The sequence below is a fragment of the Bactrocera oleae genome, chromosome 2 (genome assembly GCF_042242935.1).
Source record: "Bactrocera oleae isolate idBacOlea1 chromosome 2, idBacOlea1, whole genome shotgun sequence".
Taxonomy (NCBI): domain Eukaryota; kingdom Metazoa; phylum Arthropoda; class Insecta; order Diptera; family Tephritidae; genus Bactrocera; species Bactrocera oleae.
In genome coordinates, this window is record NC_091536.1 from 58,956,035 (window position 1) to 58,981,338 (window position 25,304).

A 25,304-nucleotide genomic window follows, 5' to 3' on the forward strand; every position below is an offset into this window, starting at 1 on the left:
AAAAGAATCTATTTATACCACGGGTGCTCACACCATAGCTCACTTGGCTCCGTTTGTCTCTCAAAAACATTTTTTTTTTTGACAAACACAACATTTTAAGAACAACACGCAAAATGACAGCAAACAGTTGATTTGCGCTTGAAACTAACGATATAATCGTCAGTTATTCACAACTGGCTCACATTCGCTCGCACTTAACTATAGCAAACAGCGTTGCCATTTTGGTCCGATCGAACCAAAATTGGTTGTTTAATTTTTTATCAGGTGTATTAATAATGCGAGATCTTCTGGCCAAGAGTGGATCGCAGGAGGTCGAGGGAAGCTATCGCTAGGGTGAGATTAAAATATCTCGGCAATCACACTTTCGTCTCACACGGCCGACCTGAATACTTAGCCGAAATGGATATTGGCCGTCTTAGCAAGTTTGTTATAGGCACAAAGCGTTTTGTCGACTTTTAAGGGTCTTTTGAACCAGCTTATAGGAATTTTTAAGGTACCACAATGGACCGGGGTTTTAAGCTCTAAAAGTGAGATTCTTTTTGGGATCGACCTCCTAACCTAACCAAACCTAATAATGCAGATTTATAGAAGATCTTTAGGTTAGTTCGCTCAATATTGGATAATATTTTGTTTGCTTTCATACTAACTAAAAAATTATTATTAATGAGAACCATCAAAAGTAAATTTTGAATAGTTGTTAGTATTATACTTTTCAACTGGTTTTTTATGTATAACATCAAAGTACCTAAAACCTCCGCAGTAACCGAACAAAGTAATATTGCCATCAGAAAGCGAATATTTCGTATTGACTGGTTAAAAATATTCGATTGATTTGAAGAAAAGGAAGAGTATTATGTTAGATTACCTAAAACTCCAATATAATGGATCATAAGAACCTTTTGTGAAAAAGCTCACTGCGCCTTTTCTCCAGCGACTGCTCCCCATCCACATATCCTAGCCGGTATGTGAGCAGCGAAAACACCACCACTAGTAGCCTGTGCGATGCAGAGACCAAAGTTTTCAGGAATGCAGTTGAATGAGGAGAGAATTTCCGCGTGTGCTTATGTGGACTCCTTCATATACCCTTACCTGAGCCTATGAGCGCACTTCGCAGCAACATACCTGCCGGCAATGTACACGGGAAAGGGTGTGCATGTTGCTATATTTAATTGACCTCTAATACTATGTTCGCACCGACACAAAATTCGTGTTTTCGTAGACAAAAGAGGTTTTCACGCGAAAACTTGTGTTTTCATCCATACGAAATCTCTCAAACGAAAACACAGTTTTCGCTGAAAACCCCTTGAAAACTTACATTCCACTCATTTTAATCGGTGCCTGCCCTAGTTTAATCGATATTATTAGAAGACATATTTTGCCAGCCCTAAATGTCAGTTGACAATTTGTTTACATTCCATAATTGGCCTAAACGTACCCTACAAGAAACTGCTGATGGGTTCACCGATACACTCACGTTTGATATGTCAGTACTGTTAATTTACATTTGCCTTTTTAAATTAAGAACTATCCACTGATTGGAGAAAGACGTACGCAGAGCTATTGAGAGGAGGAGATGGCATCAAGTGACAATTTATTTATATATAATATTCATATATTATTATATTTTTTGTTGCATTCCTCTTTATATTTAAGTATATAACTATAACTAATTTTGATTAAAAGTTTGAAATTTATTAAAGAAATAAAAATTATATTATATTATCTACTGCGCAAAAGAGTTTTTCACTTCTGATAGCGTTTCAGTCATAATTGACAATTTTCAGCTATGACGGATTTATGGTCAGCAATGACTCAGAAAAAACAAAACAAACAATGAAAAAGAAAACAAGGCTCTTAAGAAAATGATAGAAACTTTGTTCTGCGCGCTGACAAAATTTTTTCAGCTATGACTGATGGGTTATAAGATGACCGTCCGTGTTCTTGCAGGGTACGTAACAAATGTAAACGAATAGATGTGTGAACTGTCAATGAAAACTCATCGAAAACATACAATGTCGGTCAGAACGACTTTGGTTCACAATCCATAAATTGTGTTTTCAAGAGGATTTCAATTCGATGCGAACATAGTATTAGGTTTATTTGTATGTAAATATGTACAATATATAATTTTTTATTTTTTAAATGTTCACACATTTTTTCTCACTTCCTTTTATTATTATTAGATACACAATTTTTCTATCAGATCTGTGAACTTTTCCAAATGCTTGGCCATACTATCCGATTCAGACGATTTGATACGCAAGTTTAACAATGTAACGCGACGTGCATGTCTTTTAGGCATATGAATTTCTTTTAGTCTTTCTCACGCACAAGCTGACGTGCGGCAATTCTTCACATTATATATCTGTGAAGACTTAATGCATAGAATAATGCTGGCTAATTCTTTTTCGTCTTTTGCATCAAATGCAGCTTTTACATGAACGATCCACGCGCTGTAATTGTGGTCATCCAGCTTTTCAATAGAATGTATAACGGAATTAATTTACTTATTAAATTTTACAAATTACTTGTTCAAGAAAGTCCAGAATGATCACATTTGATGCACAGTTTATGTGAGACAAAAATATAGAGTACAATATACACATAAAAAGGGTGTTTTTTTAGAGGTATAGAACTTTAAAATACAATAAAACAACGATGGATTACTCGATTGACATCAACTTTATTTATCCGAAATATAATCTTGTGGCATTACATTTAAAATATGATTTCTGGCATATGACCGCCACAGCTGGCTCGAATGTAGTCCAATCTAGACGTCCAATTTTCGATGACTTTTTCCAACATTTGTGGCCGTATATCGGCAATAACACGGCGAATGTTGTCTTCCAAATGGTTAAGCGTTTCTTATGCGCATAGACCAATGACTTTACATAACCCCACAGAAAGTAGTCTAGCGGTGGTAAATCACAAGATCTTGGAGGCCAATTCACAAGTCCAAAACGTGAAATTAGGCGGTCACCAAACGTGTCTTTCAATAAATCAATTGTGGCACGAGATTTGTGACATGTTGCGCGGTCTTGTTGGAACTACAGCTCCTGGAACGGATAAAATGAACGTAGTGCGCGATACGTATTCCGCACAGAACCATTATTTTCGAAATAAAATTACACTATTTGCAAGCGTTGTTCAGGCGTGAGTCTATTAATGATGAATTGCCAATCCAAACTGAGAATAAATCACTTAACAGCTGTTAAATCGGTCGCCATGTTGAACCGTAACGCCAAAAATAAGTTCTATACCTCGAAAAAAAGCACCCGTTATAAGAAATAACCTCGTTGTATATACATGTTTTTTGTACTTCTAACAATTATGATATCTGAAATATGAAAAAAAGCTTAATCCCGTTACGATTGAAAAACATGAAAGTTCGTATATTCATTACATGAAACTACCAGGAAAGTTATAAGCAAATTTAAACTATTCTCAAATGTGATATCTCATTAAAGCCACACCTCGTAGGTATTCTTCTCGCTAAAGTTTACTCCATATATTCAAAAATGCTTCATCTATCAATGGAGGCAGAATTAGAATTAGATTCCGATTCGTTATATTCTAGGAAAGCTCCATGGATACCCACTATCCTTATTGTGAAATTCCTTAAGCCGAGGTTCATACGAAGTTTGGTTGACCTGTTGGTCACTTTAGGTGATTCCTGTGTCGAGCTACTTATTTACTGTAAGGACGTAACTCCGTCTCCCGTATTTGTTGAATGGAGTTTTACATACATATGTTCCCTATACAAACTAGGACTGGAATTTGTAACCAATTCAGTCATTGCAGTAACAAATGGCTGGACAAACTGGTCTTTAGAAATACCTTTAATTTGATAAGTACAGTGCGTTCAAAAATAACGTTCTTTCTTTGGGCGATCAATGCGCGGATAACTTTTTTATTTTTTTGCAAATTCAGATTGACCATCACAGTCACCAGACCAATCCAATAGAAAATGTTTAGGCTTTAATGAAAACCAAAGTACCAAGAAAACATAAACCAATATATTGTATTCGGCTACTCCAGCATAACATACCTGGAGGTCCCTTCCTGTGGAATATGCGGAACATTTAATTGAAAGTATTAAATCACCGTCAGCTATAAAAAAACAATGTATTTTCTACAACTGCAACCTTTTTCTCAATAAACACTACCTCGCTAACTAAACACTATTTCGCTAAAAAAAGGAAAACGAAAACGTTATTTTTTGAACTCACTGTATGTATAATAATATTTATCTGCTCTGTAATGTTTGTTATATTATATGTATATATTATTATTATTAGGGGAAGTAAAAAGTTCGTTCGGTTTTTTATTGGTTTTTCAAAAGATGATAACTTTGTGTACATTTGTCCGATTTAAGTCAAATATGCGCCATTTTGTTCGTAAACTTGTTGCCAACGAGATGCCAACTTCATTATACCCCGCTTGTAGAAGGCTGCGCCCCTATTGGCAAAACACTCGGAGAGCCAATTTTCACAGGCCTCTCTTGAGGCCAACTTCTCACCATTAAGCGCGTTCGCCATAGACAGGATAAGAGGGTAATCACTTAGTGCCAGGTCCGGTGGTGCATTAGGACCCCCATCCGAGCTCCAGGAGCTTCTGGAGCGTCACCAAAGACGTGTGTGGCCTGGCGTTGTCTTGATGGAACACAATTCGGTCTCTGTTGATCAATGATGAGCTCTTCTGGATGAGTGCTGCCTTCAAGCGGTCCAGTTGTTGGCAGTAGAGGGCCGAGTTGAGAGTTTGGCCATAGGGGAGCAGCTCGCAGTAGATGATTCCTTGCCAATCCCACCAAACACACAGCAAAACCTTCCTGGCCGTCAATCCGGTCTTGGCCACCGTCTGGGCCGCTTCCCCGAGCTTTGACCGAGACCGTTTGCGCTTGATGTTGTCGTAAATGACCCATTTTTCATCGCCAGTCACAATCCGCTTCAGAATCGGGTCGATTTTGTTGCGATTCTGCAGCGATTTGCAAATGGAAATTCGGTCCATAATGTTTTTTGCGTTAGTTCTTGTGACACCCAAATATATGCAAATGGTTCCAAACGGTTTCCTTGCTTATCTTTAGTTCCTCAGCAATTAAATAAGTGCTCACGTGACGGTCTGTTTCCACTATTTCCGTGATTTTATCGCAATTTTCGACGACAGGCCTCCCGACGCGTGGTGCATCTTTGACATCGAAATTACCGGAACGGAACCTAGCAAATCACTTTTGTGCTACACGTTCGTTTACAGTATCGAGCCCATAAGCTAAATTAATTTTTTCAGCCACTTTGGCTGCTTTTTCGCCTTGATCGAAGAAAAATTGTAAAATATAGCGAATTTTCTTTTTGCTGGTGTCCATATTTGACGAGCGCTTACAACGTACTGAGTCAATCAATCGAAAAACTGTCAAAGAAAAAACATGTTTTCAGCGCCGTATAGTATGACATGATGCGACACTAGTACTATGGACAATAACGCCATCTCTTAGATAAAAACCGAACGAACTTTTTACTTGACCTAATATAATATAACATTTTGTCGAATCGAATCGAATGGAGAGCTAAACTGCACAAAGAAGTAAAAACCATTAAATAAGACGATGAATATGTGTATATGTATATTTGAAACTTTGCCGCACATAAACATATAATTACAAATTAGGGAAGTTCAACAGGTGGGTTTCCAAGTGCGACAGCAAATCGGAGCAGAACACATAAGAGAGCAGGCTTATGAGAGAAAGCTAGAGCACTTTTGGCAGTGTGGTGAAAAGCTCCTTTTTCTCTCGCTGATAAGCATTGAGGGAGAGTACATGTTGCGGTTGGCGGACTAGCGAGCAGGCGAATTTTTCAATCCTAACCGCGGTTTCTGTGATAAGGAAAAGCGGATGAAACAGCAACAACAACAATTTACTTATTTAAGCAGAGCAATCAACGAGCGACAAGCAGGGCTATAACAGTAAATATGTTTTACCTATTATCGGCACATACAAAATACGAGCATCCTGTTGAATTCGTTCTCATGCGTTTTCGTATGTATGTATGTAAGCACATATATATGTAGGCGAGTCGGTTGCGGCAGTACTGTCGAAAATTGTTGCATATCTTGTGGCGCTGAAGCGACATTTATGTATGCGGGTGTGAGTGGAAGTGTACAGCCCTAGCATTTTGGTAGAAAGTAATAATATTGTTTGTGTGTATGAAAAGGATGCGAAGCAGTGTGTTAACGCACGTTACAACAACAGCCTAATATTCGTCCTATGTACATATATACATATGTAAATATCTCTATACAGTGCGAATTGTATGTATATCACCCAACAGTTTCGATGGCTTTCGTTGGTCTTTGCCATGGCTGCTTGGAACGCTGCCTCGATGGCTCAAGCTATTCAGTCGAAACTAAGCTCTCATCCCGTACGGTTGATTTTGAGACTGCTCAGCGGCATTTATTTATTTGTTTGAGTAAAAAAGAATATAAGGAAAGCAGAAAAGAAGAAAAGCTGAAATCACAACTGTGAGGATAGAGAGTGAGAGAGAAATACAAGTGATTTCAAGTGACTAGTGTAATAATGCCATTTTAAACTGACATTGCGATTAGTCTTCGAAGTCGCTGTGTATTCGATGGCGAAGGTGCACCAGCAAGGCGTTCAGTGTTTACAAACAATTTAGCGGGTGATAATGGCGCAAAGTGCATAGAGTGAAACACTACCGTTCTACTTACTTAGAATAGAGGCAAGTGCGAAGAGAGTAAAATAAATTGGTGATTTAAATTGAATAATTCAGTGACACAGGCGGCTTGAAGCAGTTTTTTGATATTAATGACAAAGTGCGCAAAGAAATTTTCTTATAATTTTAATGGAAATTGTAATAGAATCTTTGAAATGTGGTTTTAAAGTTCTTTGTGTGTTAAGGAGCTTATCGAAATTGAGTGGCGAAGGAAATGTAAATAAAGTTAAACGAATATTTACAACAAACTAAAATTAATCGAATAAAAATATTTTTGCAGTTAAATTTTTCTTTTAAAGTAAAAATATTAAAAAGTGCTTGTAAAACTAATTAGAAGCCGTAACAATAAGAAATTTTATACAAATTCAAACTTCACAACTTATACATATATTTTTAAAAAATAGTGATTTTTTTTAATTACGTAAAACTTAGTAATATATAGCAATTAACTAAACATAAATTAATTATGCGAAAATAGAAAATAGTATAGTAAAAATAAACATATATAAGATTATTTACAAACCAATTTGTTTTGTTATGTTATAAGGAAAATAACAAGTTTTTAAAATAATCTGAATGATAAAATTTTGGAACTAATTATACCAAGGGATATGCAAAAAATAAAACAATTAATTAATTAGGATAAATTTTCGTGCAATTTTGTGTCAAAAATCAGATAAAGTCTCACTATAAGTTTCACACTATTCATTGTAGCGTTGTTATTAAAAAATGTGACATTAAAATATATTATTTAATTAAGAACGTACTTTGAAAAACAAAGTTTTAATCAACGGATTTACATTGATCTTAAAAAAAATTAAAGAAAGAAAAATAATGAATATTTAATATAAAACTCAGCAACTGCTGATTAAAATTCTATAATTCTTATTTTATATTATATATTTATCTATATTAGCTATTTTCCAAAAAGTGTTCTGAGACGCCTTAAAAAATGGGATACATTTTGTAAGAAAAATATATTATATTTTATTCCTTAATCCTAATCCTAATTGGGAAGTTTATTCAAAAATAAATCTATATTAATTACTTCTTACACTTTTCGGCAGGCAGCCTCCAACGCCTAACATTGGTAAAAATTGTTTAAGAAATTTATTTGTAATTTCTTCCTGAGTTGACAACTCCTTTACAAAAAAACGAATTTTTCGGAAGGCTTCCTTGAAAGCCTTAGAGTGGCACAAATTTTGTATGCCATTTATTTTTATTTTCCTCTCGAGTTGCCAACTTTCTTCAAAAATATGCTTAAATTTAAAACTTTCTGAATTCTTTCTGAATGACTACTTTTAACAGTAGTAATTTAAAATCGATTTCAAAACAACAGTAAATTAAAGTTTCATTTTCTCTGTTAGGTGGTAACTCTATTTAAAACTGTGCCTAATGAAGCTTTTGTTGAAACCAGTAGTGCAGTATTTTTTCCATACAGAAATATGATAAATATCCAATAAGTGTCTATTTTCAAAACTTTGTATATACCTATGTAAAGAGAAATATTGTAGAAAATACAAAATGTTGTTTGAATTCATATATATTTAATCCAATTAAACATTTCTAATGGTTTATAAATAAAACTAAAATTTTGTTAAGCAACAACATTAATTATAAAGTACAAAAAATTCACCAAAATTGGTACTATTTAGACATGCCTGGAAATAAATGAGACATCAATAATGTGAATACAACATTAATTAACTGGTTAAAATATTTGGAGTGATACTTTATACCAAAGTCAAAGTCAACAGACTTTAAAAGGATGTGTTAAGTATATTTTTCATATTATCCTGTTTTAAAGGTCTCTTACCTGAAAAACCTTGAAAAGCCGTAAAAATTTTGCCTTAGATCCACATCTACCATAAGAATCAATTTGCAATCCTTTCATATATATCGAAAAATCTCATTAATTAGACTCAAAGGCAAAAAAAAACAAATCAGAAAATATAATGACTTCTGGCAAATTCGTCCGTTGGAGTTGGCTTAAGAAGTTAAGCCAGTATAGAGTCCCCAAAAAAGAAATGCCTTTGACAATTTATTTTGCGATAAGGAAAAAATAATAAATTTTTTTAGTTTCAGGCTTTACTGAACATATATACATAATTATATATATATACAATACATGTTACATAAGTACATTGGAGGTATAAAAAGTAAATTGATATTTTAATACATAATGACGGCTAATGGGCCTTAATCGGTGGCTAAAACTCTAGAAACTCGTGCTATCTGAAATTACACATATATTTACTTTTAGATACATTTTTCTGAAAACTGTTTAGAAACAGTTACAGTACTAACAAAAAAGTGGTATGTAGTTTAAGAGACAATGCTGCTGTGAAGCTATAGTTAAAATATCAACTGAACTACTCTCAACTAATATAATTGTCACACCCGATTAGGAAAAGGGAGTTTCAAGGAAAATACGTTTAAAGTTAACGTTTAAGCCGAAATATTTCGACACCGCAACGGATTGGACCTTCCTATTCAATTCTCTTTGTTTTATTACAAAAACTATCAATTCATTAATATCTTAGTTAAATGCTATGAAAAACCGATTTTTTGAAAAACTTCATTATACACCCCTAATGTTTCTAAGTCACCCACGTCTATTGCTTCCTTATTTTCATTTAAAATTTAATTCTAAAATAAATTAAAAACATACAATTATTTTGTGCATGAAAACAATTGTGAGTTCAAGAAATAAGACGTTTAAGAATTGCTTTGTTCTTTTACTTAAATTCCGAGCAGCATGTTGCAAGTTTAATTGTTCTCACATCCCACCTCGCTGCCGTCGGTGCAACACCTACCATAGCGCTTTGCTCATAGCACCCTTAGCGCGCTCTCTTCAATAGGTAATATTTTTCTTCCGTTTTGCTTTTGCCGACAAGTTTCGTAGGTCGTGACCAATTGTTAGAGGTAGTGTTACACATATGTAAATATGTATGAGTGGGCTCTAGCGGTGGTCGTGGTCACTTTGCCTACTTGTGAGGTATACAAAGATGACGACTTCGGTAGTTAACGTGTACGCTTGGTAATATAATAAACAAAATAATAAAATTTACCTAGCACTGTAGGCAATTACTCCAGCTGGTTTGATTTGTCGACACGTCTGAAAATAGTAAGTTTTCTATAAATGTTTTTGTTTCGAACAAGCAGCTAGTTGTAGCGTGGTCACATGCCTCTACTCTACACTATTGTTACCTATAAATCTTCTGTACATAACGAGTTAAGAAGGGCTAAGGGCCCTGGAAAGCAATAAACTATAATATAACTATTCAATATTATACGTTAACTTAATTTTCTTAAGATATCTTACATATTGACATAGGGTTAGGTTAGGGTAAGTATTAACCCGATTTCATCCATTTTTGACACAAAGGTAAATAATTAGCAGAACCAGATTCTACCGAATTTCAGTAGTAACAGATTGACCGATATTTTCGGTAAATAGTCAGCTAATGGCATTGGGGTCACATATTAGATTATATCCCGATTTCGACAATTTTAGACTTGAATTTTCATGTCTCAGTGTGGATATAATTCGAATCCACACTGTTGGAAAAGATGTCGAACAAATTTGTCCTAAGCAAATTTCGTTGATTTTGCTCTAGTAGTATAGAAGATTTGTACATCAAACCTATTATCGGGCAGAGCCACGCTCACTTTTTCAAAATTTAACATACCACAGATGCCTGGACGGATGGCAGACGGACCGTCATCCGGAATTCAATTCATTTTGTCATCCTGATTATTTATATATATAACTCCAGATCTAATTAATATTAAGTGATACAGAAGATAATAGCGACAAGTTACTAGAATCTTAAAAGTAATACAGAAGGGCTATTAGTTTATGAGGTTATGGGTAACTTATATGTTATGTCACTACACCCATTAAAGTCCGGGGTCCCATCGACTTTTACTAAAATCCTTAAGACCAAGCCTTTCCCAATATACCAAATTTACGTTTTAATTGGTGATGAAAAGACAATGCTTTATTATGGTATCAATTTCTTCAGAGTAACAGAGAAGATATATAGATCATTCAGGTACATTAATTTATTTCGATAAATATTTATGTCATAGGTCATCTCGATTAGTTTTTGGATACAACAATCAACCGTTAGATGTGCAAAACTATTGCTCTCTGGCGAACATGTTCCGAAACAATTTCGTATATCTTTCATTGCGAGTAGCTCCGTTCCGGTTCCGGATATGATCTGCGAAAAAGTAATCAGCTACACGCCAAGTATTAAGTATATAACAGCATAATAAAGTGTACATTATATTATATTATATATTGCGTTTCGACGTAGGTTATTTGCATTTATTTACGAAACCCACGAATAATTAGGGGGAAGTAGATAAATTAATTTAAAGTATAATTATTTTCTGCGGTACAAATTATGTTTTTTTCGAATTCAATATTGTTCGTGCAGTTTTTTTATCCTTTTATAAATTTGTACCTACTTATATTGAATATTACATAGACTTCGCTTGTGCAAGGCACTTGCCACACAGTTCCAAAAAACTAATGGTTGCCTGCGGCTAAAATTAGTCTGCTCAAACATTTTTGTGAGCATTAAAACAAATAAAAAAATATTTGTGTGTGATTTTCTATCGCATGCGATAAAACTTTGCAAGTGTTTGGTGAAAGTGCGGAAAGCGAAAATGGAAATTGTGCGAACAGTGGAAACTTTTGCGGAAAATGCAAAGCCATGCGAATGTGTATTTTTTATTTATTCGTTTATTGTAATGCAAATTTACTGCTCGAAATATTTTCTCAATTATATAAGTAGAGTTCTGTCTGATGCAGTAAGCGATAAAAATCTATTTTCATTAAATTCTGATTTTGACAGCGTTATGTATAGACATATATATGTGCCGTGTACATTTAATCTGATAAATAATATAATTATTTTAATATTAAGTTCTACAGACACTGCCACGAGTGTAGCAAACTAATATTTATGCAATGATTTCGTAATAATTGACTTTAAGATATTTTAAACAACTGCAGAATCTCTGCTCTGTCTTCCTCAAAGAAGAGATGTTTAAGGATTAAGTAACACCGAGAAATATTACAGTATGGTTTTTGTTTCTTAGAAACGTGAAAAAAACAACCCAATTTATGATTCGAATTGCTCGTTGAGTGAATTACGAGGACTTCATTTATTCCGGGAAACCAATACACCGGTTGTTTTCTTTGCTTCTACCATCGATATAATATCTATACTTTACATTGCAACAAATATATATTCATTTTCACAAGAGCACTAATTGAATTTCTTCAGCAATATCTGATTATTAATTTAAGATTAAAGAAAACATGAGTCCGTAACATTTACTACAGCTACTTTTACTTGAAGAGTGGCAGTTTTAAAACCGACCTTTAAGTGGAATTAAGGATACTTTATGGGAAAATAGATCTTTTATGAAGATCTTTATTTTGATTTTGATCGGTCAGTTTGCCTTGAATATAAATCTATGCCAAAATTTGTGAATTTGTGATATCTTGTCAAAAAATAAAGTTTTCCATAATTTTGATCAATCAGTTTGTATGACACATGACTTTATGTAAATTCTATTCTTTGTATTACCTCATCCAAACCCAACACATTCGGGGCACAAAAATGGTTGTTTGGATATATAGTTGGAATGTTAAATGTCGTATTAATTGCCTCCATTAGAAATAAGTCTAATGTTATATTCGGTAAATCGTAAGTCAAATTCTAATTATGTTGCTTATAAGAGTAGATAACAAACTGCAACCATAGACTTAGATAGAAGTATTACTAATGGCAAGAAATGCTTGAAACTATAGAGAGCTAACAATTTTTATTATTTTTGTCTTTCAGAACCAAAGTTTTAAAGTTTAAGCAGAAGGCTAAATAAGTGAATATAAAAAAAAAGCGAAGAACGAAGCCATAATATACTGAGTAAATTATGAAAACCTACCAATGTTGACACTGGCGCACGCTTGCAACAACTAAATATGAGTGCTAAGGTGAAATCCATTGTGATTGTGAACTTGAAAGCCGGTGATAATGTGAATGAATGCCTTTTGAGGCAACAAATGCAAAATGCTTAAAGTGAATTATAGCAAAGGTGAATTATTATAAATGATACATATGTGCAACGGGTGAACGAAGAAATACAATTTGCAGAAAAATCCCCGAGTGCATGCATCGGGTGAAAATTTTGTGATTTTTCAGCGAGCGCAAAAATAATTCAGAACACGTAGAAAGATACTTTAGTTTTTCGTTGTAAATGTGCGCTTTAATTGTATTACCAGCCAGTGAAATCATAACACGCAGCAACACCGAAGGGAGTAAAACCTGTACCGTTGTCCATTACATAGACGCACGCACGCATGCCAACACATTTCCCACCCATTCCGTAAACTTATTGTCCAAGTGAAGCGCAGCGTTGTGAAGTATTTCCTCTAGCCTATCAGCGTTCCACTCCCCTGCCGAGAGTGTGTGTGTGTGTATGACCTTGTTGTAGTAAGTAAATAGAACCCACACACATACCAATCCCACGCCGCTAAATGCCGTTGAGGAAAATGTCTGCGGCTGCAGGTTCAACTGTCGCCGCGCTTGCTGCTATTGCTGCGACTACTACAACCACAACAACAGTTACCACCTTCGCTACGGCAGCAGCTACGGCGCTCGCAGCAGCAACAGCGACGGGCAGCAGCAATCACAGCAATGTCGCCAACATTATGGGTGCCGGCAGCGACATCGCGACAAGTGAGACTGCAAGCGCTGCTAGCAGCGCCGATTATTTGCCGCTTCAATTGACCACCGCCAAAGTGGATTTGGACATTGAAATCGATATACAACTGCTCACAAACGGCTACGACGGCACAACGGTAAGTTGCAACAAAATTTAACCTTTGACCTATCTAAGGACGGATGTCTTATTTATATATCTCGACACCCACATACATTCCAGCCTTCTTTTCTTGGTCCTCTTGAATCTCATTCGTACCACCGGCCAGGGCGATTATTATTCGTCTTGCCTTCCGGGTAAAAATAAGACCATATTTTATGGAATCGCTCATTCTCAACACATCTGCATGGGTTGCGGCACCTGTGTTGTGGCAGCAGAACCGGTTGGGCTATTTTCTTATGATAGCTACATAAGTACATAGTACGTTTCCGATCGTAAAATCACAAACGCAAAATGGCACGAGGGCAAAAGAGGCACCAGGCTATACTCATATTCAACGTGGCGAGCGTTATTATTTTCGTTCCGAAAAAAAAAAGTGTGAGTTTATTGACCGTATATTGTGTACCACCGGTTGAACGTGTGTAAAAGCGACTTCCTTTATGTTCGGTTTTCAAAATCCCTCTCTTTGTGATTTATTTGAAGTTATTATACTTAAGTTTTATTCATACATTTTATAACCCTATTTATTTTCCATCCGCTGATTTTTATGTATGGCACAACCTTTGTACCGTCGTAAATCTACAAGTAGAAAGCGGAAACTCTAAGCCGTTTTTATGCAACTTTGTCCAAAGCGTGCCTTTAAAAAAATACAATAACATTTAACATATTTGAAAATCAATTTAAATGTATTCATGGATAAAATGCATTTCAAGATTAAGATTCATATATTTTATTTATACGAGTATATACACCTTAGGTGGGCCACGCTCATCTCGTTAGTTTCTTTCTGTGGTATTATGGTATTCAATATCTGTCTGTGACCAAATCCATTTTGAAAAGTTTTATAGCTGTCCTCATATAACTTAACTTTGAAAAGTTAACATTTTTCAATAGATAAATAAAAAAATGGCACTCATTTCATGGAAGTTAGCGGATAACACTATACAGGGTGCTTGTATCTTCACTCGGAGACTTTGATTTTTTTTTTATTTTCACTACTTCGTTGGTAAATCGTAATTTTATTCAATATCAACATGAAAGACCATTTAATAATGTCTCCTAAAACTAAAATTTATATTGTTCTGCTTAGTTGGCAGCTTTTTTTATGACAGTTAAAAACACAGAATTTGCATTATAGTAATTTTGGTTAATATATGGTAAACTATAAAATGATTCAATCATTTAAAAAAAACTCCAAATTTATCAATATTCATATAGCAATTTACGCTCAAACTAGTGAAATGTTCTGTCATAGCCTGTCGATGAATATATGGCTCAAGCCCAGTGCAAGCGTTCTATTTTTGGTTGATGGAAAATCAAAATCCTTATCCATTTAATTTTTTTTCTTCTCGTGATTAATAATTAATATCAATATGCACATTAAACCAATGCAGAAGCCTTTGGCAAAAAGTGAAAGAAATTGATAATAGGTTAACACCGATTGCAAACGAAAGATAAAAACACAAAGAAAACAAAAATTAAAGCAAAAGTAGGGGAGGGGTTGAATTTTTAAGGGTTAGAAACGGTTTAACTCAATTTCCGGCAAAACACATTACCATGCTAAATTTTCTAAGAAAATTCAGAAAAAAGACCCCTTTACAACTACCTGGTCGGTAATACATAAAATAAATTGTATAAAGCTGATATATTATATAATTTAAACTGAAAAGCACCCATATTGACCACTACAAATTACGTTGGTCCTGGTTCGATTCCCAACCACCCAACATCAAAAATTATTTTCTAATGATAGACTAAGGAAAATATCAAAGAGTATTAATGCCATTGAAATAATTTTCTAATTTGATAAGGCTGAACTTTCTCATTTGACTAACCGGTATTAGCACTAAACTACATATATCCAATATTAATCATCAATTGTGCATCCCTGTAAATATTTTTATAGACATCTTAATAGCCTCATAGTTCCAAACAGTACAAGTATATACATGTATAGGTATAATTTGAAATTCTTCTCAGTACGTTTTGGGGATTTTTTATTTTATCGCTTTTTTATTTGTTTAGACTTTTTGGAGTTAAATCAAATGAACTAATTTTAAGTAAAATTATTTAATTTTCTCACTTTCCATTACGGGTTTTCCTCATCTTGTTGGATTTTTCTTTATGTTTTACAATTCACCAGTATTGCCATTAAATAATTTTTACTGCCAGTCAGCGTGCAAAATTAACAACAATCTGTAAAATAAAGCCGTAAAATCTTCATTTGCATAACATACCCACATTCTCATAGGATCCATATGTACATAGACATGCAGAGAAATATAAAAGCGGAAAGTTATAGATGGTAAATTTAGTGTATTTTGAGAGAGGAGACTAGAAATTCTTCAGAAGTATTTGAAAAGTTGAACATGACTTCGAAATGTTTAAATAAGTTTGTCATTATTTCGCGGGGCAATAACGGAAACTTTCTTTTTGGCATAAGCGGAAGATCTATCTTTCTCGACATTTTAAATAAATTAATGTATAGACTGCAGAGCAAATCCTTAACTGTTTTAATAACTACTGGTTAATTTCATATTTTAATAGTTTATAGGAATTTTGAGTGGGGTCAAACATCGAATATTAAACAGTAGTCGACCAAAAAGAAAAAAATCTGTTCTTGAAAAATTGTGCTGGAACCAGGTAGTTCATTCAAACTGGGAATACCTGAATTATTATAAAACATTAAGCGCGACTAAACGTTTGGAAAGATCTAGTCTCTTGAAATTTTTTCAAATCTCGAGTGCTGCAAATTTTGCAATTGTTGGGGAAGATATTTGCCTATAAAACTTCTGACCTCTAAACTTTAGCAGTTAGTTATACGAACCTCGTCAACTCTTTCGGCTACAGCACTCCGACATATTTTTCGTTTTCAGAGAATTGTAATAATTTTTTTTTCCATCCCCCTATTTTTGGCAAAAGTTTAATGCCTAACAGGGATAGTGTAGGTTTTCGGGCAACAGTTCCTCACCTCACATTCAAATATGGTAAATCAAACTCTGCAAATATGGTAAATCAATCTGATACTCCAGATTGTTCATCCGATTTGATGAAAAGTGGAGTTCTAAGATACCACTGGAACTGAAAGCGCCCCTCACCATTAACGAACCTTCGCCAAAATTCCGCTTCGAAAAGCACATTGGTTCCTCACGTAAATCTGGCCAATAATAGTTGAAACCGTCTGATCCATCAAAATTATCTGAAAAATAATATGTGCATTAAATTAAACGTACTTGTATTTATAAATTGTTTACCTGATGCCAGTTGGTCCTCATATTCCTTTTAGCGAATTCCTTGCGCTTTACCTTGTGTGCTTTAGTTAAATATGGCACTTTTTTTAATTTAGATCGTACAATGTGTGGTTGAGCATTGATAGATCTCTAAATTGTCCTAATGGATGCTTTTAGACAAAAGATCTTTCTTAATTGTTGCCGCACTTTTCATAGAGTTCGATGCTATTCGTGAAATAGCACGGGTTTCACGCGTAGTTAGAATCTTTTGCCGACCTGTACTTTTGAATTTCCGGTCATTTTCTCTGTTTTTGACAAAGTTTTGTAAGACGCACAAAGATCTACACAAACTTTTGGCAATTTCTATCATGCTTATTTTCTGAGTTGTATAGAAATTTGTTCTTGTTCATAGCTAGAGAGCGACCACGTTCCATACCCTCTTTTTAATACTCAAGTTTTCAATACAAAGCAATGTATTGTGCTCTTATTTAAATAAACGCACTTTTATTAAATCTAACGGTATCTTTCTACGTCTCAAAGCAGTTTTTTTCCTTGTCATTTAGATATACTTTTTTTTAATATACAAGTAGTTACAATTTTCAAGGAATTCCCGTTTGCTTATTTTGTACTAACTTATCATTTTGTCGCGCACCTTATATAATTGAAATTCGGAGAAGATCCGTTTCTGATAATAGAATGTCTGAATGTCAATGGTTGAATACTTCCCATAGCCTAATAAAAAGATTTTCGAACTTCCGGGTTACTTTATGCCCCATACGTATATCGGCAAATACCTGAGTTATCTCAATAAACTTGAGAGAGCATGTTTTTCTAGTAAGTGTGACTTAGTGCCTCAAATGGATAAAATTGAGTAAAAACTTGACCTAGCCCCTGTATAACTAATATCAGATTTTCGAACAACCGGTCAACTTGACTCCATATGATTGGTGATGGTACATATGTGAGGCACCTTAATGAAACCCAGGGATTATTTTATTAGTACCTGACATGTTAGTAATATGTGGTATTGGCCGTAGAAGAAATCGAGTCAATACTACCCCCAAATCCCATGTACTACCTGTAATAATTTTCGTATTTTTAACAAATTTTATAGCGAATATGTCGTTAAGTGTGGAAGTTATGTATTTAAAACTTACCTTGAAAATATGTTTTCAAGTATACCTTAGCAATGTCCAAATGAATGCAATTAGCCCGCCCCTTTCTTTCCCCCAATCTACTCCCTATAGTGATTTCCGTCTTTCCACCTGACTTTAAGCCGTTCAGCTCGGTCAAAATGTGTGACATTTTACTGAAATTAAATGTTCAAGTTTTCTTGATATATTAAAAATTATAGAATATAGTTCCTTCTGGTATCACATGTATCTCAATTGAAGATGTTTTTATAGATATTTGGCTGACGCGAAGTAAAATATAGCAGTAAAATTAAGTCTAAATTAATGGTCTTCAATATAACATACCAAAGAACATACCAAATTTGATTGTAATTTATTCACGATTTCTTCGGATAATAAAGCAAAATTCTTTACTAACATTTTTTAATATAAAGTTTGGCCAGCACCCGAAGGAGTTTTACGGCCTTTGATTCGTGCAAGCTGCAAGAGTATAAAATGTTCGCTTGGCCCTTTCTTACTTGTTTCAATGTGTGTTTTGGATATAGGTTTGATTATAGTACTGCTGCATTGGATGCCAGATTTCTGAGGTCTGTCCCCTATTGTTTTTAGAGATATATCTAATTAAATTTTTTTAGCTTTTCTTAAACTAAGTAGTTGTTTTTTTTGAAAGAAGAGAAGAATAGCTTTGTCCTCACTATTAGATGTCACGTGATTTCTCCCTCTTTCTGTCCTGTCATCTATGTTTCCATAGTGGACATAACGCTATACAGTGTCTGTCTATGTGGAGTATTAATCCCATTAAAATACCAAGATTCAATTTTTATACTGGTAATTACTGCCGCTGATTTCTGTTAAAGGTCGTCATAGAGCTGCATATTTTTTGTCACTTCCTCCACTTCATAATTACTTTTATGTATGGCTTATTGTTGATTTTCAATCATAAATGTCGTCATTAGTGTCGAATAGACAGCCGCGTATTCGTTGTCAAAGCGACTATACTCGGTAAATGCGTTGTATAAAATTGAGCAATCATTGCTTATATGGAAGGCGATTCATCTGAACGGCTCATCGGGCAAATGCGTTCTTCAATGAATTTTTAACATATTTTTATAACTTACGAGATATATGTAGTTTGAGATTATGGTCAATCAATATTATCCTTGATTTCAAGTGCTTATAAAAACTCTAGTGTGAAAATCCTATATAGTCAATTCATTCAAGTAATAATAATCAATAATATGTAAATCGTTTAAGATTTAAATTTTGAATTATATGAGCGATTGACAGTTATACGCGCAAATTTTCGAACAGAAATTATGAAAAAAAAGTTTAAGTTAAGTGATTTTGACATAACTAATTGTCATAAAAATTACCTAAGGGAATATAGGGGTGAATTTCGAATAAAATGTATGTTAAACAGAAAATGCATATTAAATGTCAATATTTTTCATATGCAATAAATATGTAAATAGAAAACATGAAAATAAAATGTGAGCGCCTAACCAAATCGCACCAAAAGCAAAATAGGTCAAAAGACAAGTAATAAACACTTCAAATTTATGTACAAGTTTTATGCAGATCAACCAAATCAATAAGTTAGTAAAAAATGGCATTTCTATGAATTCAGTGATTATATTTTAATTTGTTAAACTCGATTTATAAAAACGAAATACTTATAATGACTTACTGAAAGGAGAAAAAACTAAAGAGAATATTGTGGAATTTTAAACTTTTTATAAATCCCTATTGTATATGTGTCTATTTATTATATGTAAAGTAACAGAAAATATCGCTTTTACAGGATGCATAAATACCTAAGTGCGCGCGACTGTGTAAATCGGAAGTAGAAAAAAAGTTAAATTCAGGTTCGGCTATCTTGACACTTCTCCAGTGAATATTATATTTGTTTGGATACTACAGTTCAAAGACAACCTTTGAAACCCTTTCATTTGATACCAATATCAATTACTCGTATAAAATTCTTTTAAATACAATTTTCAATCAGGAGACACGACTAGTCTAGAATTACTCAGTTTAATAATGAGATTGTCATAATTCGGTAGCATTATTTAATTTATTGACTAAAAAATGTTTAAATGTTGTCAACTCTGATTAAAAAGTATTTCAACTGAAAGCTTTTAAACCCACTTCAGTTTTAATTGTTTCGTAATTCTAAATTGTTTAAGCTTCCCTAGCATTTCCCCAATATTCTTATGATATGGAAATAATACATCTCGCTACTATCAATGGATTTTAAAACCGCTAACCTCAAAACTATTGCAAATTAAGAAAATTTAACTCACATCACAAAAATTGTGAAAATATGAAATATCAAAGAACACCATTTACCAGAAAATCATGGAAATTATGCGAGAAATCGCAATAAATATTTATATATTGGCGCAAAAAATGACCTTTATCATACACATATGTATATGTAGGTGTATATGCGAGTATATCTGTGCGGCGGTTTTAAAATGATCAGCCGCTTTTGACAGTTGCCCCATAAATATGCAACAGAATGTCGGCAGCAGCTCGCCACAACGAGGGGAAAAATTATGGCATTGTTTTACAAGTGACAAGCAAACACGGTTACATACATACATACATAGGCGCGAAATGTGGCTTTCGGCTGACACGTAACAATTAAAGGCCTCAACTGCCAATTTACCTTCATAATTAAACGCATACAGGCTTACAACAACTTAGTGGCCATTGTGCCGACTAATAACGAGCACAATATTCGTGACGCGTATGCACATGACACTCAAAATGTAATGCTCATGTGTGTGTTTAAGCACGAAAAAGTGAATGCGGTTTCCAGACAAACCGATTAAACATGGAATGAAACACGAATAAAACTGATTTGTAACCACAACTGACAAGCGACTGCTTTTGACGATTGAAAGGCATTCGAAGTTGATAATTTTTTTTCGATATCGGAGCTGACAGTTTAAGCTGCTACTTATTATTCACGTTAAATCAAGTAAAATTTATATAATTTTTGAAATACTCAGTGATTGAGTAATTTAAAGTAGTTCTCTATATAGCTAAATCATGATTTTGAAATGTGAAAAAAGATGAAACAAGTAGTAATATATAACTTTATTTAAAATAAATTTGTAAAGGTTTTCCTTAACAAAAATAAAGGATATTTCTAAAACCATGTGGTTTTCAAGAATAAATATAACGCGTATAAATTAATATTATGTCCAAGAATTTGCTTTATTATACAGATGAGGATTTGCCATTATGCTTTAAAAATGATTTCGGGCTGACTCGAATAAAGTCCAGCCGAGAGGTCCACTATTTGACCACTTTTTGCAGCAATTGGGACTGTATGTTGTCCATATCAGACACGAAAACGTCATTTATCATAGCTATATAGCATTCCCCGTTGTATGTAACATTATGGTTGGCGTAAATTTTGAAGAAATAATGACAAATCTTTTCCTCTGCTTATAGAGCGCATCCAACAGTGAAAATAAGCTTAGAATTGGCGGAAAATTTGGCATTTGTCTGGCGGTAAATTGGGTCGGGCCGGCCCTGTACCCATTTAACCAAAAGTGAGCTTAATAGGTGAACAAAATTTTCTTGTGAAAAACGGGATCGGTGGCCATCTTGTTTTGGGCCCATTCCCCGAACGTTCGACGCGCTTGATAGCCATTCGGCTTCAATTCGTGTTCTAGTTGTATTTTGTAAGCCCGCAAACCAATATCCTTCCGCTAATTTCATAAAATGGATGGACGCAGCTCTAATTGTTGCGTGCAAAGGCGGATGGACTCATTCGGGTATTCTTCGATTATCTGCTCCACAGCAGCAATAGCGTCCTCGGTGCGCACTCTTCGTCATCTAACGACGAATCAAGTAAAAAGTGTTCCCTAATTGAAAACCACCACACATATCCGTATTGTGTACATTCATAATAAAACTCTTTAAAAAAAAAAAATTTGTCGCAATACAGTACATTTATTTTACATCTGTTTCTTGAATTTTAACAGATATAATTGCAGTGGGGCTTGGAATCAATTAATAGTGAAACATTTTCAAATCACTTCCTCCAGATAACTGGACTTGCTTAGTACAGTGGATAGCCTTACTTTCCGCTTAGCTATTCACATAAAAGTTAATGGAAATTTTGGTTAAGGCAGAAACCTCCTTGGCGCCTTCTATTAAACTCACTTTCCACCGATCTTAGAGACCTGAGAGGCAAAGTAGTAGTAAGTAAGTTTAAGGTTACCTTCTACGTGGAGGTGTCCTCGAGTTATGTAACAATTTCAAATATGATGGCTTGTCCGTAGTGTTACTGAGTTCATTGGCTTCAAACTTTGAGTCGTTTGATTGTAAGCGTTGTCTTGGATAGACCGGATAATGACCATGAATTCCTGAATTTCCAGAAATAATACAATGAAATTAAAAAACTTAAACATTTTTTTTTATATTGTAATAAAAATCAAATTAACCGTTCTTCGTATTAATATCGTCTAGATAACTCAATATGTCTTATATATTTCAAATGTTTTAGCTTCGTATTTAGAAAACTGGACACCAATATATTGTCGGCGGGCAACAAATCAATTTGTTTTAAATATTTACAATTATAAAATGTACTTTCAAATGCAACCATGTATACATATGTACGGTCCGTTACTGATCGATTTACTGACGGAGTGGTTCATACACCTACAAGGAGGACACATATCGAGCGAACGATGGATCAATCGTATTCTTTCTAAACTAAAATTATTGAATTGAAATAAAATACGAATCGGCTTAAAATATGTTAAGTTTAGGTATCGCTCGACCGAAGGTGTCCGACAATTGATGTCAATGACATCTATTTTGACATAGGACGTTCCAATAATTACTACTGGAAAGTAAACTGCAAATAGTTTTAATTTGTTTTTAAAATATTAAGAAACCCTTTAATGATCTATAACTGCTAATAATTATAGTTTCCACCTCATTTAGATTCGGTAACCCAATAAATGCCTGAAACAGTATACAAGTATATTATATGCTAATTTTCATTTACATATGACAACATTACATACTGTACGGTACACATTACGACCTCCTCCGTTTGAGTCACGTCTATTTCAATATATAGCCACACAGGATTAGCGGAGTAAAGCCGAATAAATGAAATACCAGCGGATGATATTTAAGGCAAAGCTGTAGTGAGTAATCTCCCAAGTGGCTCATTGCCTTACAGTTTGTTGCGAGTTCAGGAGTTTGATTGCCATTGTTGTTACTGATACTTCGTGTATACCGTTGTACAAACATTTATATAAATATGTATGAAATACATATATACATACATATATTACTGCCACACTATTGTGGGGGCTTGTCCCATCAAAATAAGGCGTTAGCTGTGTTATATTTTACTTAATTCTTTCGCATTTTATTAATATCTTATGTTATTAGATTTGTCTTTGCTGATTATGGTCTGACATATTTTATTTAGTAAGAATTCGAAGCATTAATAACAATAGAAATTTAAGGGTATGAAATATGTCTGCGTGTCCGTCAGCCCGTTCAAACTTTAACTTGAGTAAAATTTGAGATATCGTCATGAAACCTTGTGCAGTTGTTCCTTGGTATATGGCAATAATAAGGGACACCTGTGGTTTGAACATTTTTAAAAAGTGGGCGTGGCCCTACCCTTTCATAAGTTTAATGTATATATCTCCCCAACCATAAAATTTAACATCCAGGATGGCACCAGAAGGCTTTATAGGAGAAGGTGTCCAAATTGAAAGATGGCCCATCCAGATTCATCTGATTTTTTCACTTTCCAGTATACAAATCAAGAAGCAATTAATGTATGTGGACAAAAATTCAGCTGAATACTGTTACGCCCGGACTAAGCCCTCCCTTACCAATATAATTGCTCTGATGATGTCAGTATATTTGCCAGTAATTTCCAATTAAAAATGGTGTAATAATGCAAGTTAATTCATTCATAAGGGCAAGGGCACTCACTAGGAATCCAGCATATTATATTTGCCGAAAGAGTAAGTGTAGCTGATTTTAAAAAGAAGCTATTCATGGATGATATGGCTTTATTGCGGTTTTGCCCTGTACAACTATTGCAGTATAAACTTAAACATTTGGAAGTTTTTATTTCGTCCAAAATCAACGTTTGCCATATTTTTAGACCATCTTTCAGTGATATGCAACTAGAGTGTGAACTAACCATGTATACTTATGTACCTACTAGGTTCGGTCAGCGGTTTTTTGTTCATATTTCATACTTCCAGTTATTTAATTTCATGTACCTACTTTATTTCCGTGGGAAGGGCTCGAGTAAAGGTTTCGTTATAAGTTTCTTAATGTTCGATAACTGCTCGGGAAATAACGTCGGAAACATTTAATTTAATTACAGCTATAGAACAGCAGTCTCATATTTGGAGTTTTTCAAAAATTGTAGACACACTAATCATTTTGGGTGAAATTTCGGTGCCAAAAACTATTGTATTTAAATATGGGTTGTAAACCATGTAATATAACCACATCGTCAAAGGACATATAGAAATCATGAAAATAGGTTGCTGCCGCACTCATTTTCAACCGAGAATATTTTTGACATTTGGCAAGTTTAACTCAAAAATAGCTAAAATCTAGCCAGTTGTGGTAAAATTTACATATAAATTTAATCTACAAATTCAAATTTCTACTCAGACATAAAATATTACTCGCATGAGCGATCGTTGGCTGTGAAATAGTTGAAAATCTGAGCAATTTGTCAAATTTATTTAATGTCACATAAATCCAAATAATGTGGATATTAATTTAATTATATTTTGTGTATTTGTGTGGGTCATACGTGAGCTACTGTTCACAGCTGCAAGCAAAAGAACTCAAAAGACAGTGAATGGAGTGTCATGCAGTAAATATGGGACACTCGCACACTCATACATACTCGCACATATCTACGCAACTGAATGTGAGCGTGCGCTTCGTTCAAGTGTGTTTTGATTATTAGAAATGAAATATTTGCATACCAAACAAATAAATGACAAATGCTCTTGAGTACACAAATTGCATGGGCATGCACATGCACATACATACAAACATATGTATACATGCATGCAGTTCTGCGCTTGTTTATTTCTTTATCAAATTCTCAATGAACAACAACATATACAATAAACAAAATAACAATACAATAATGAATTGCTAGAAATATATATAGCAACGATAAACACTTTATTGTTGACTTACTAACCCAAATGTACATAGAGCAAGTTGTTGGAATAACATCAAAATATGGTAAACGCATAGAAATATTTCCACAAAGTCAAAAA

General features: G+C 34.1%; 1 protein-coding gene across 2 annotated transcripts in view; it reads left to right on the forward strand.

Annotated features, from left to right (window-relative positions):
- The first annotated feature begins 12,598 nt into the window (after window positions 1-12,598).
- Dop1R1 (Dopamine 1-like receptor 1) overlaps window positions 12,599-25,304 on the forward strand; it is a 116,133-nt gene continuing 103,427 nt past the window's right edge. For both annotated transcript variants that reach the window (XM_036378456.2, XM_036378457.2), the window contains exon 1: window positions 12,599-13,608. In XM_036378456.2, the coding sequence (XP_036234349.1) occupies window positions 13,285-13,608 (324 nt within the window). In that variant the 5' untranslated portion in view covers window positions 12,599-13,284. The remainder of the gene's footprint in view (window positions 13,609-25,304) is intronic.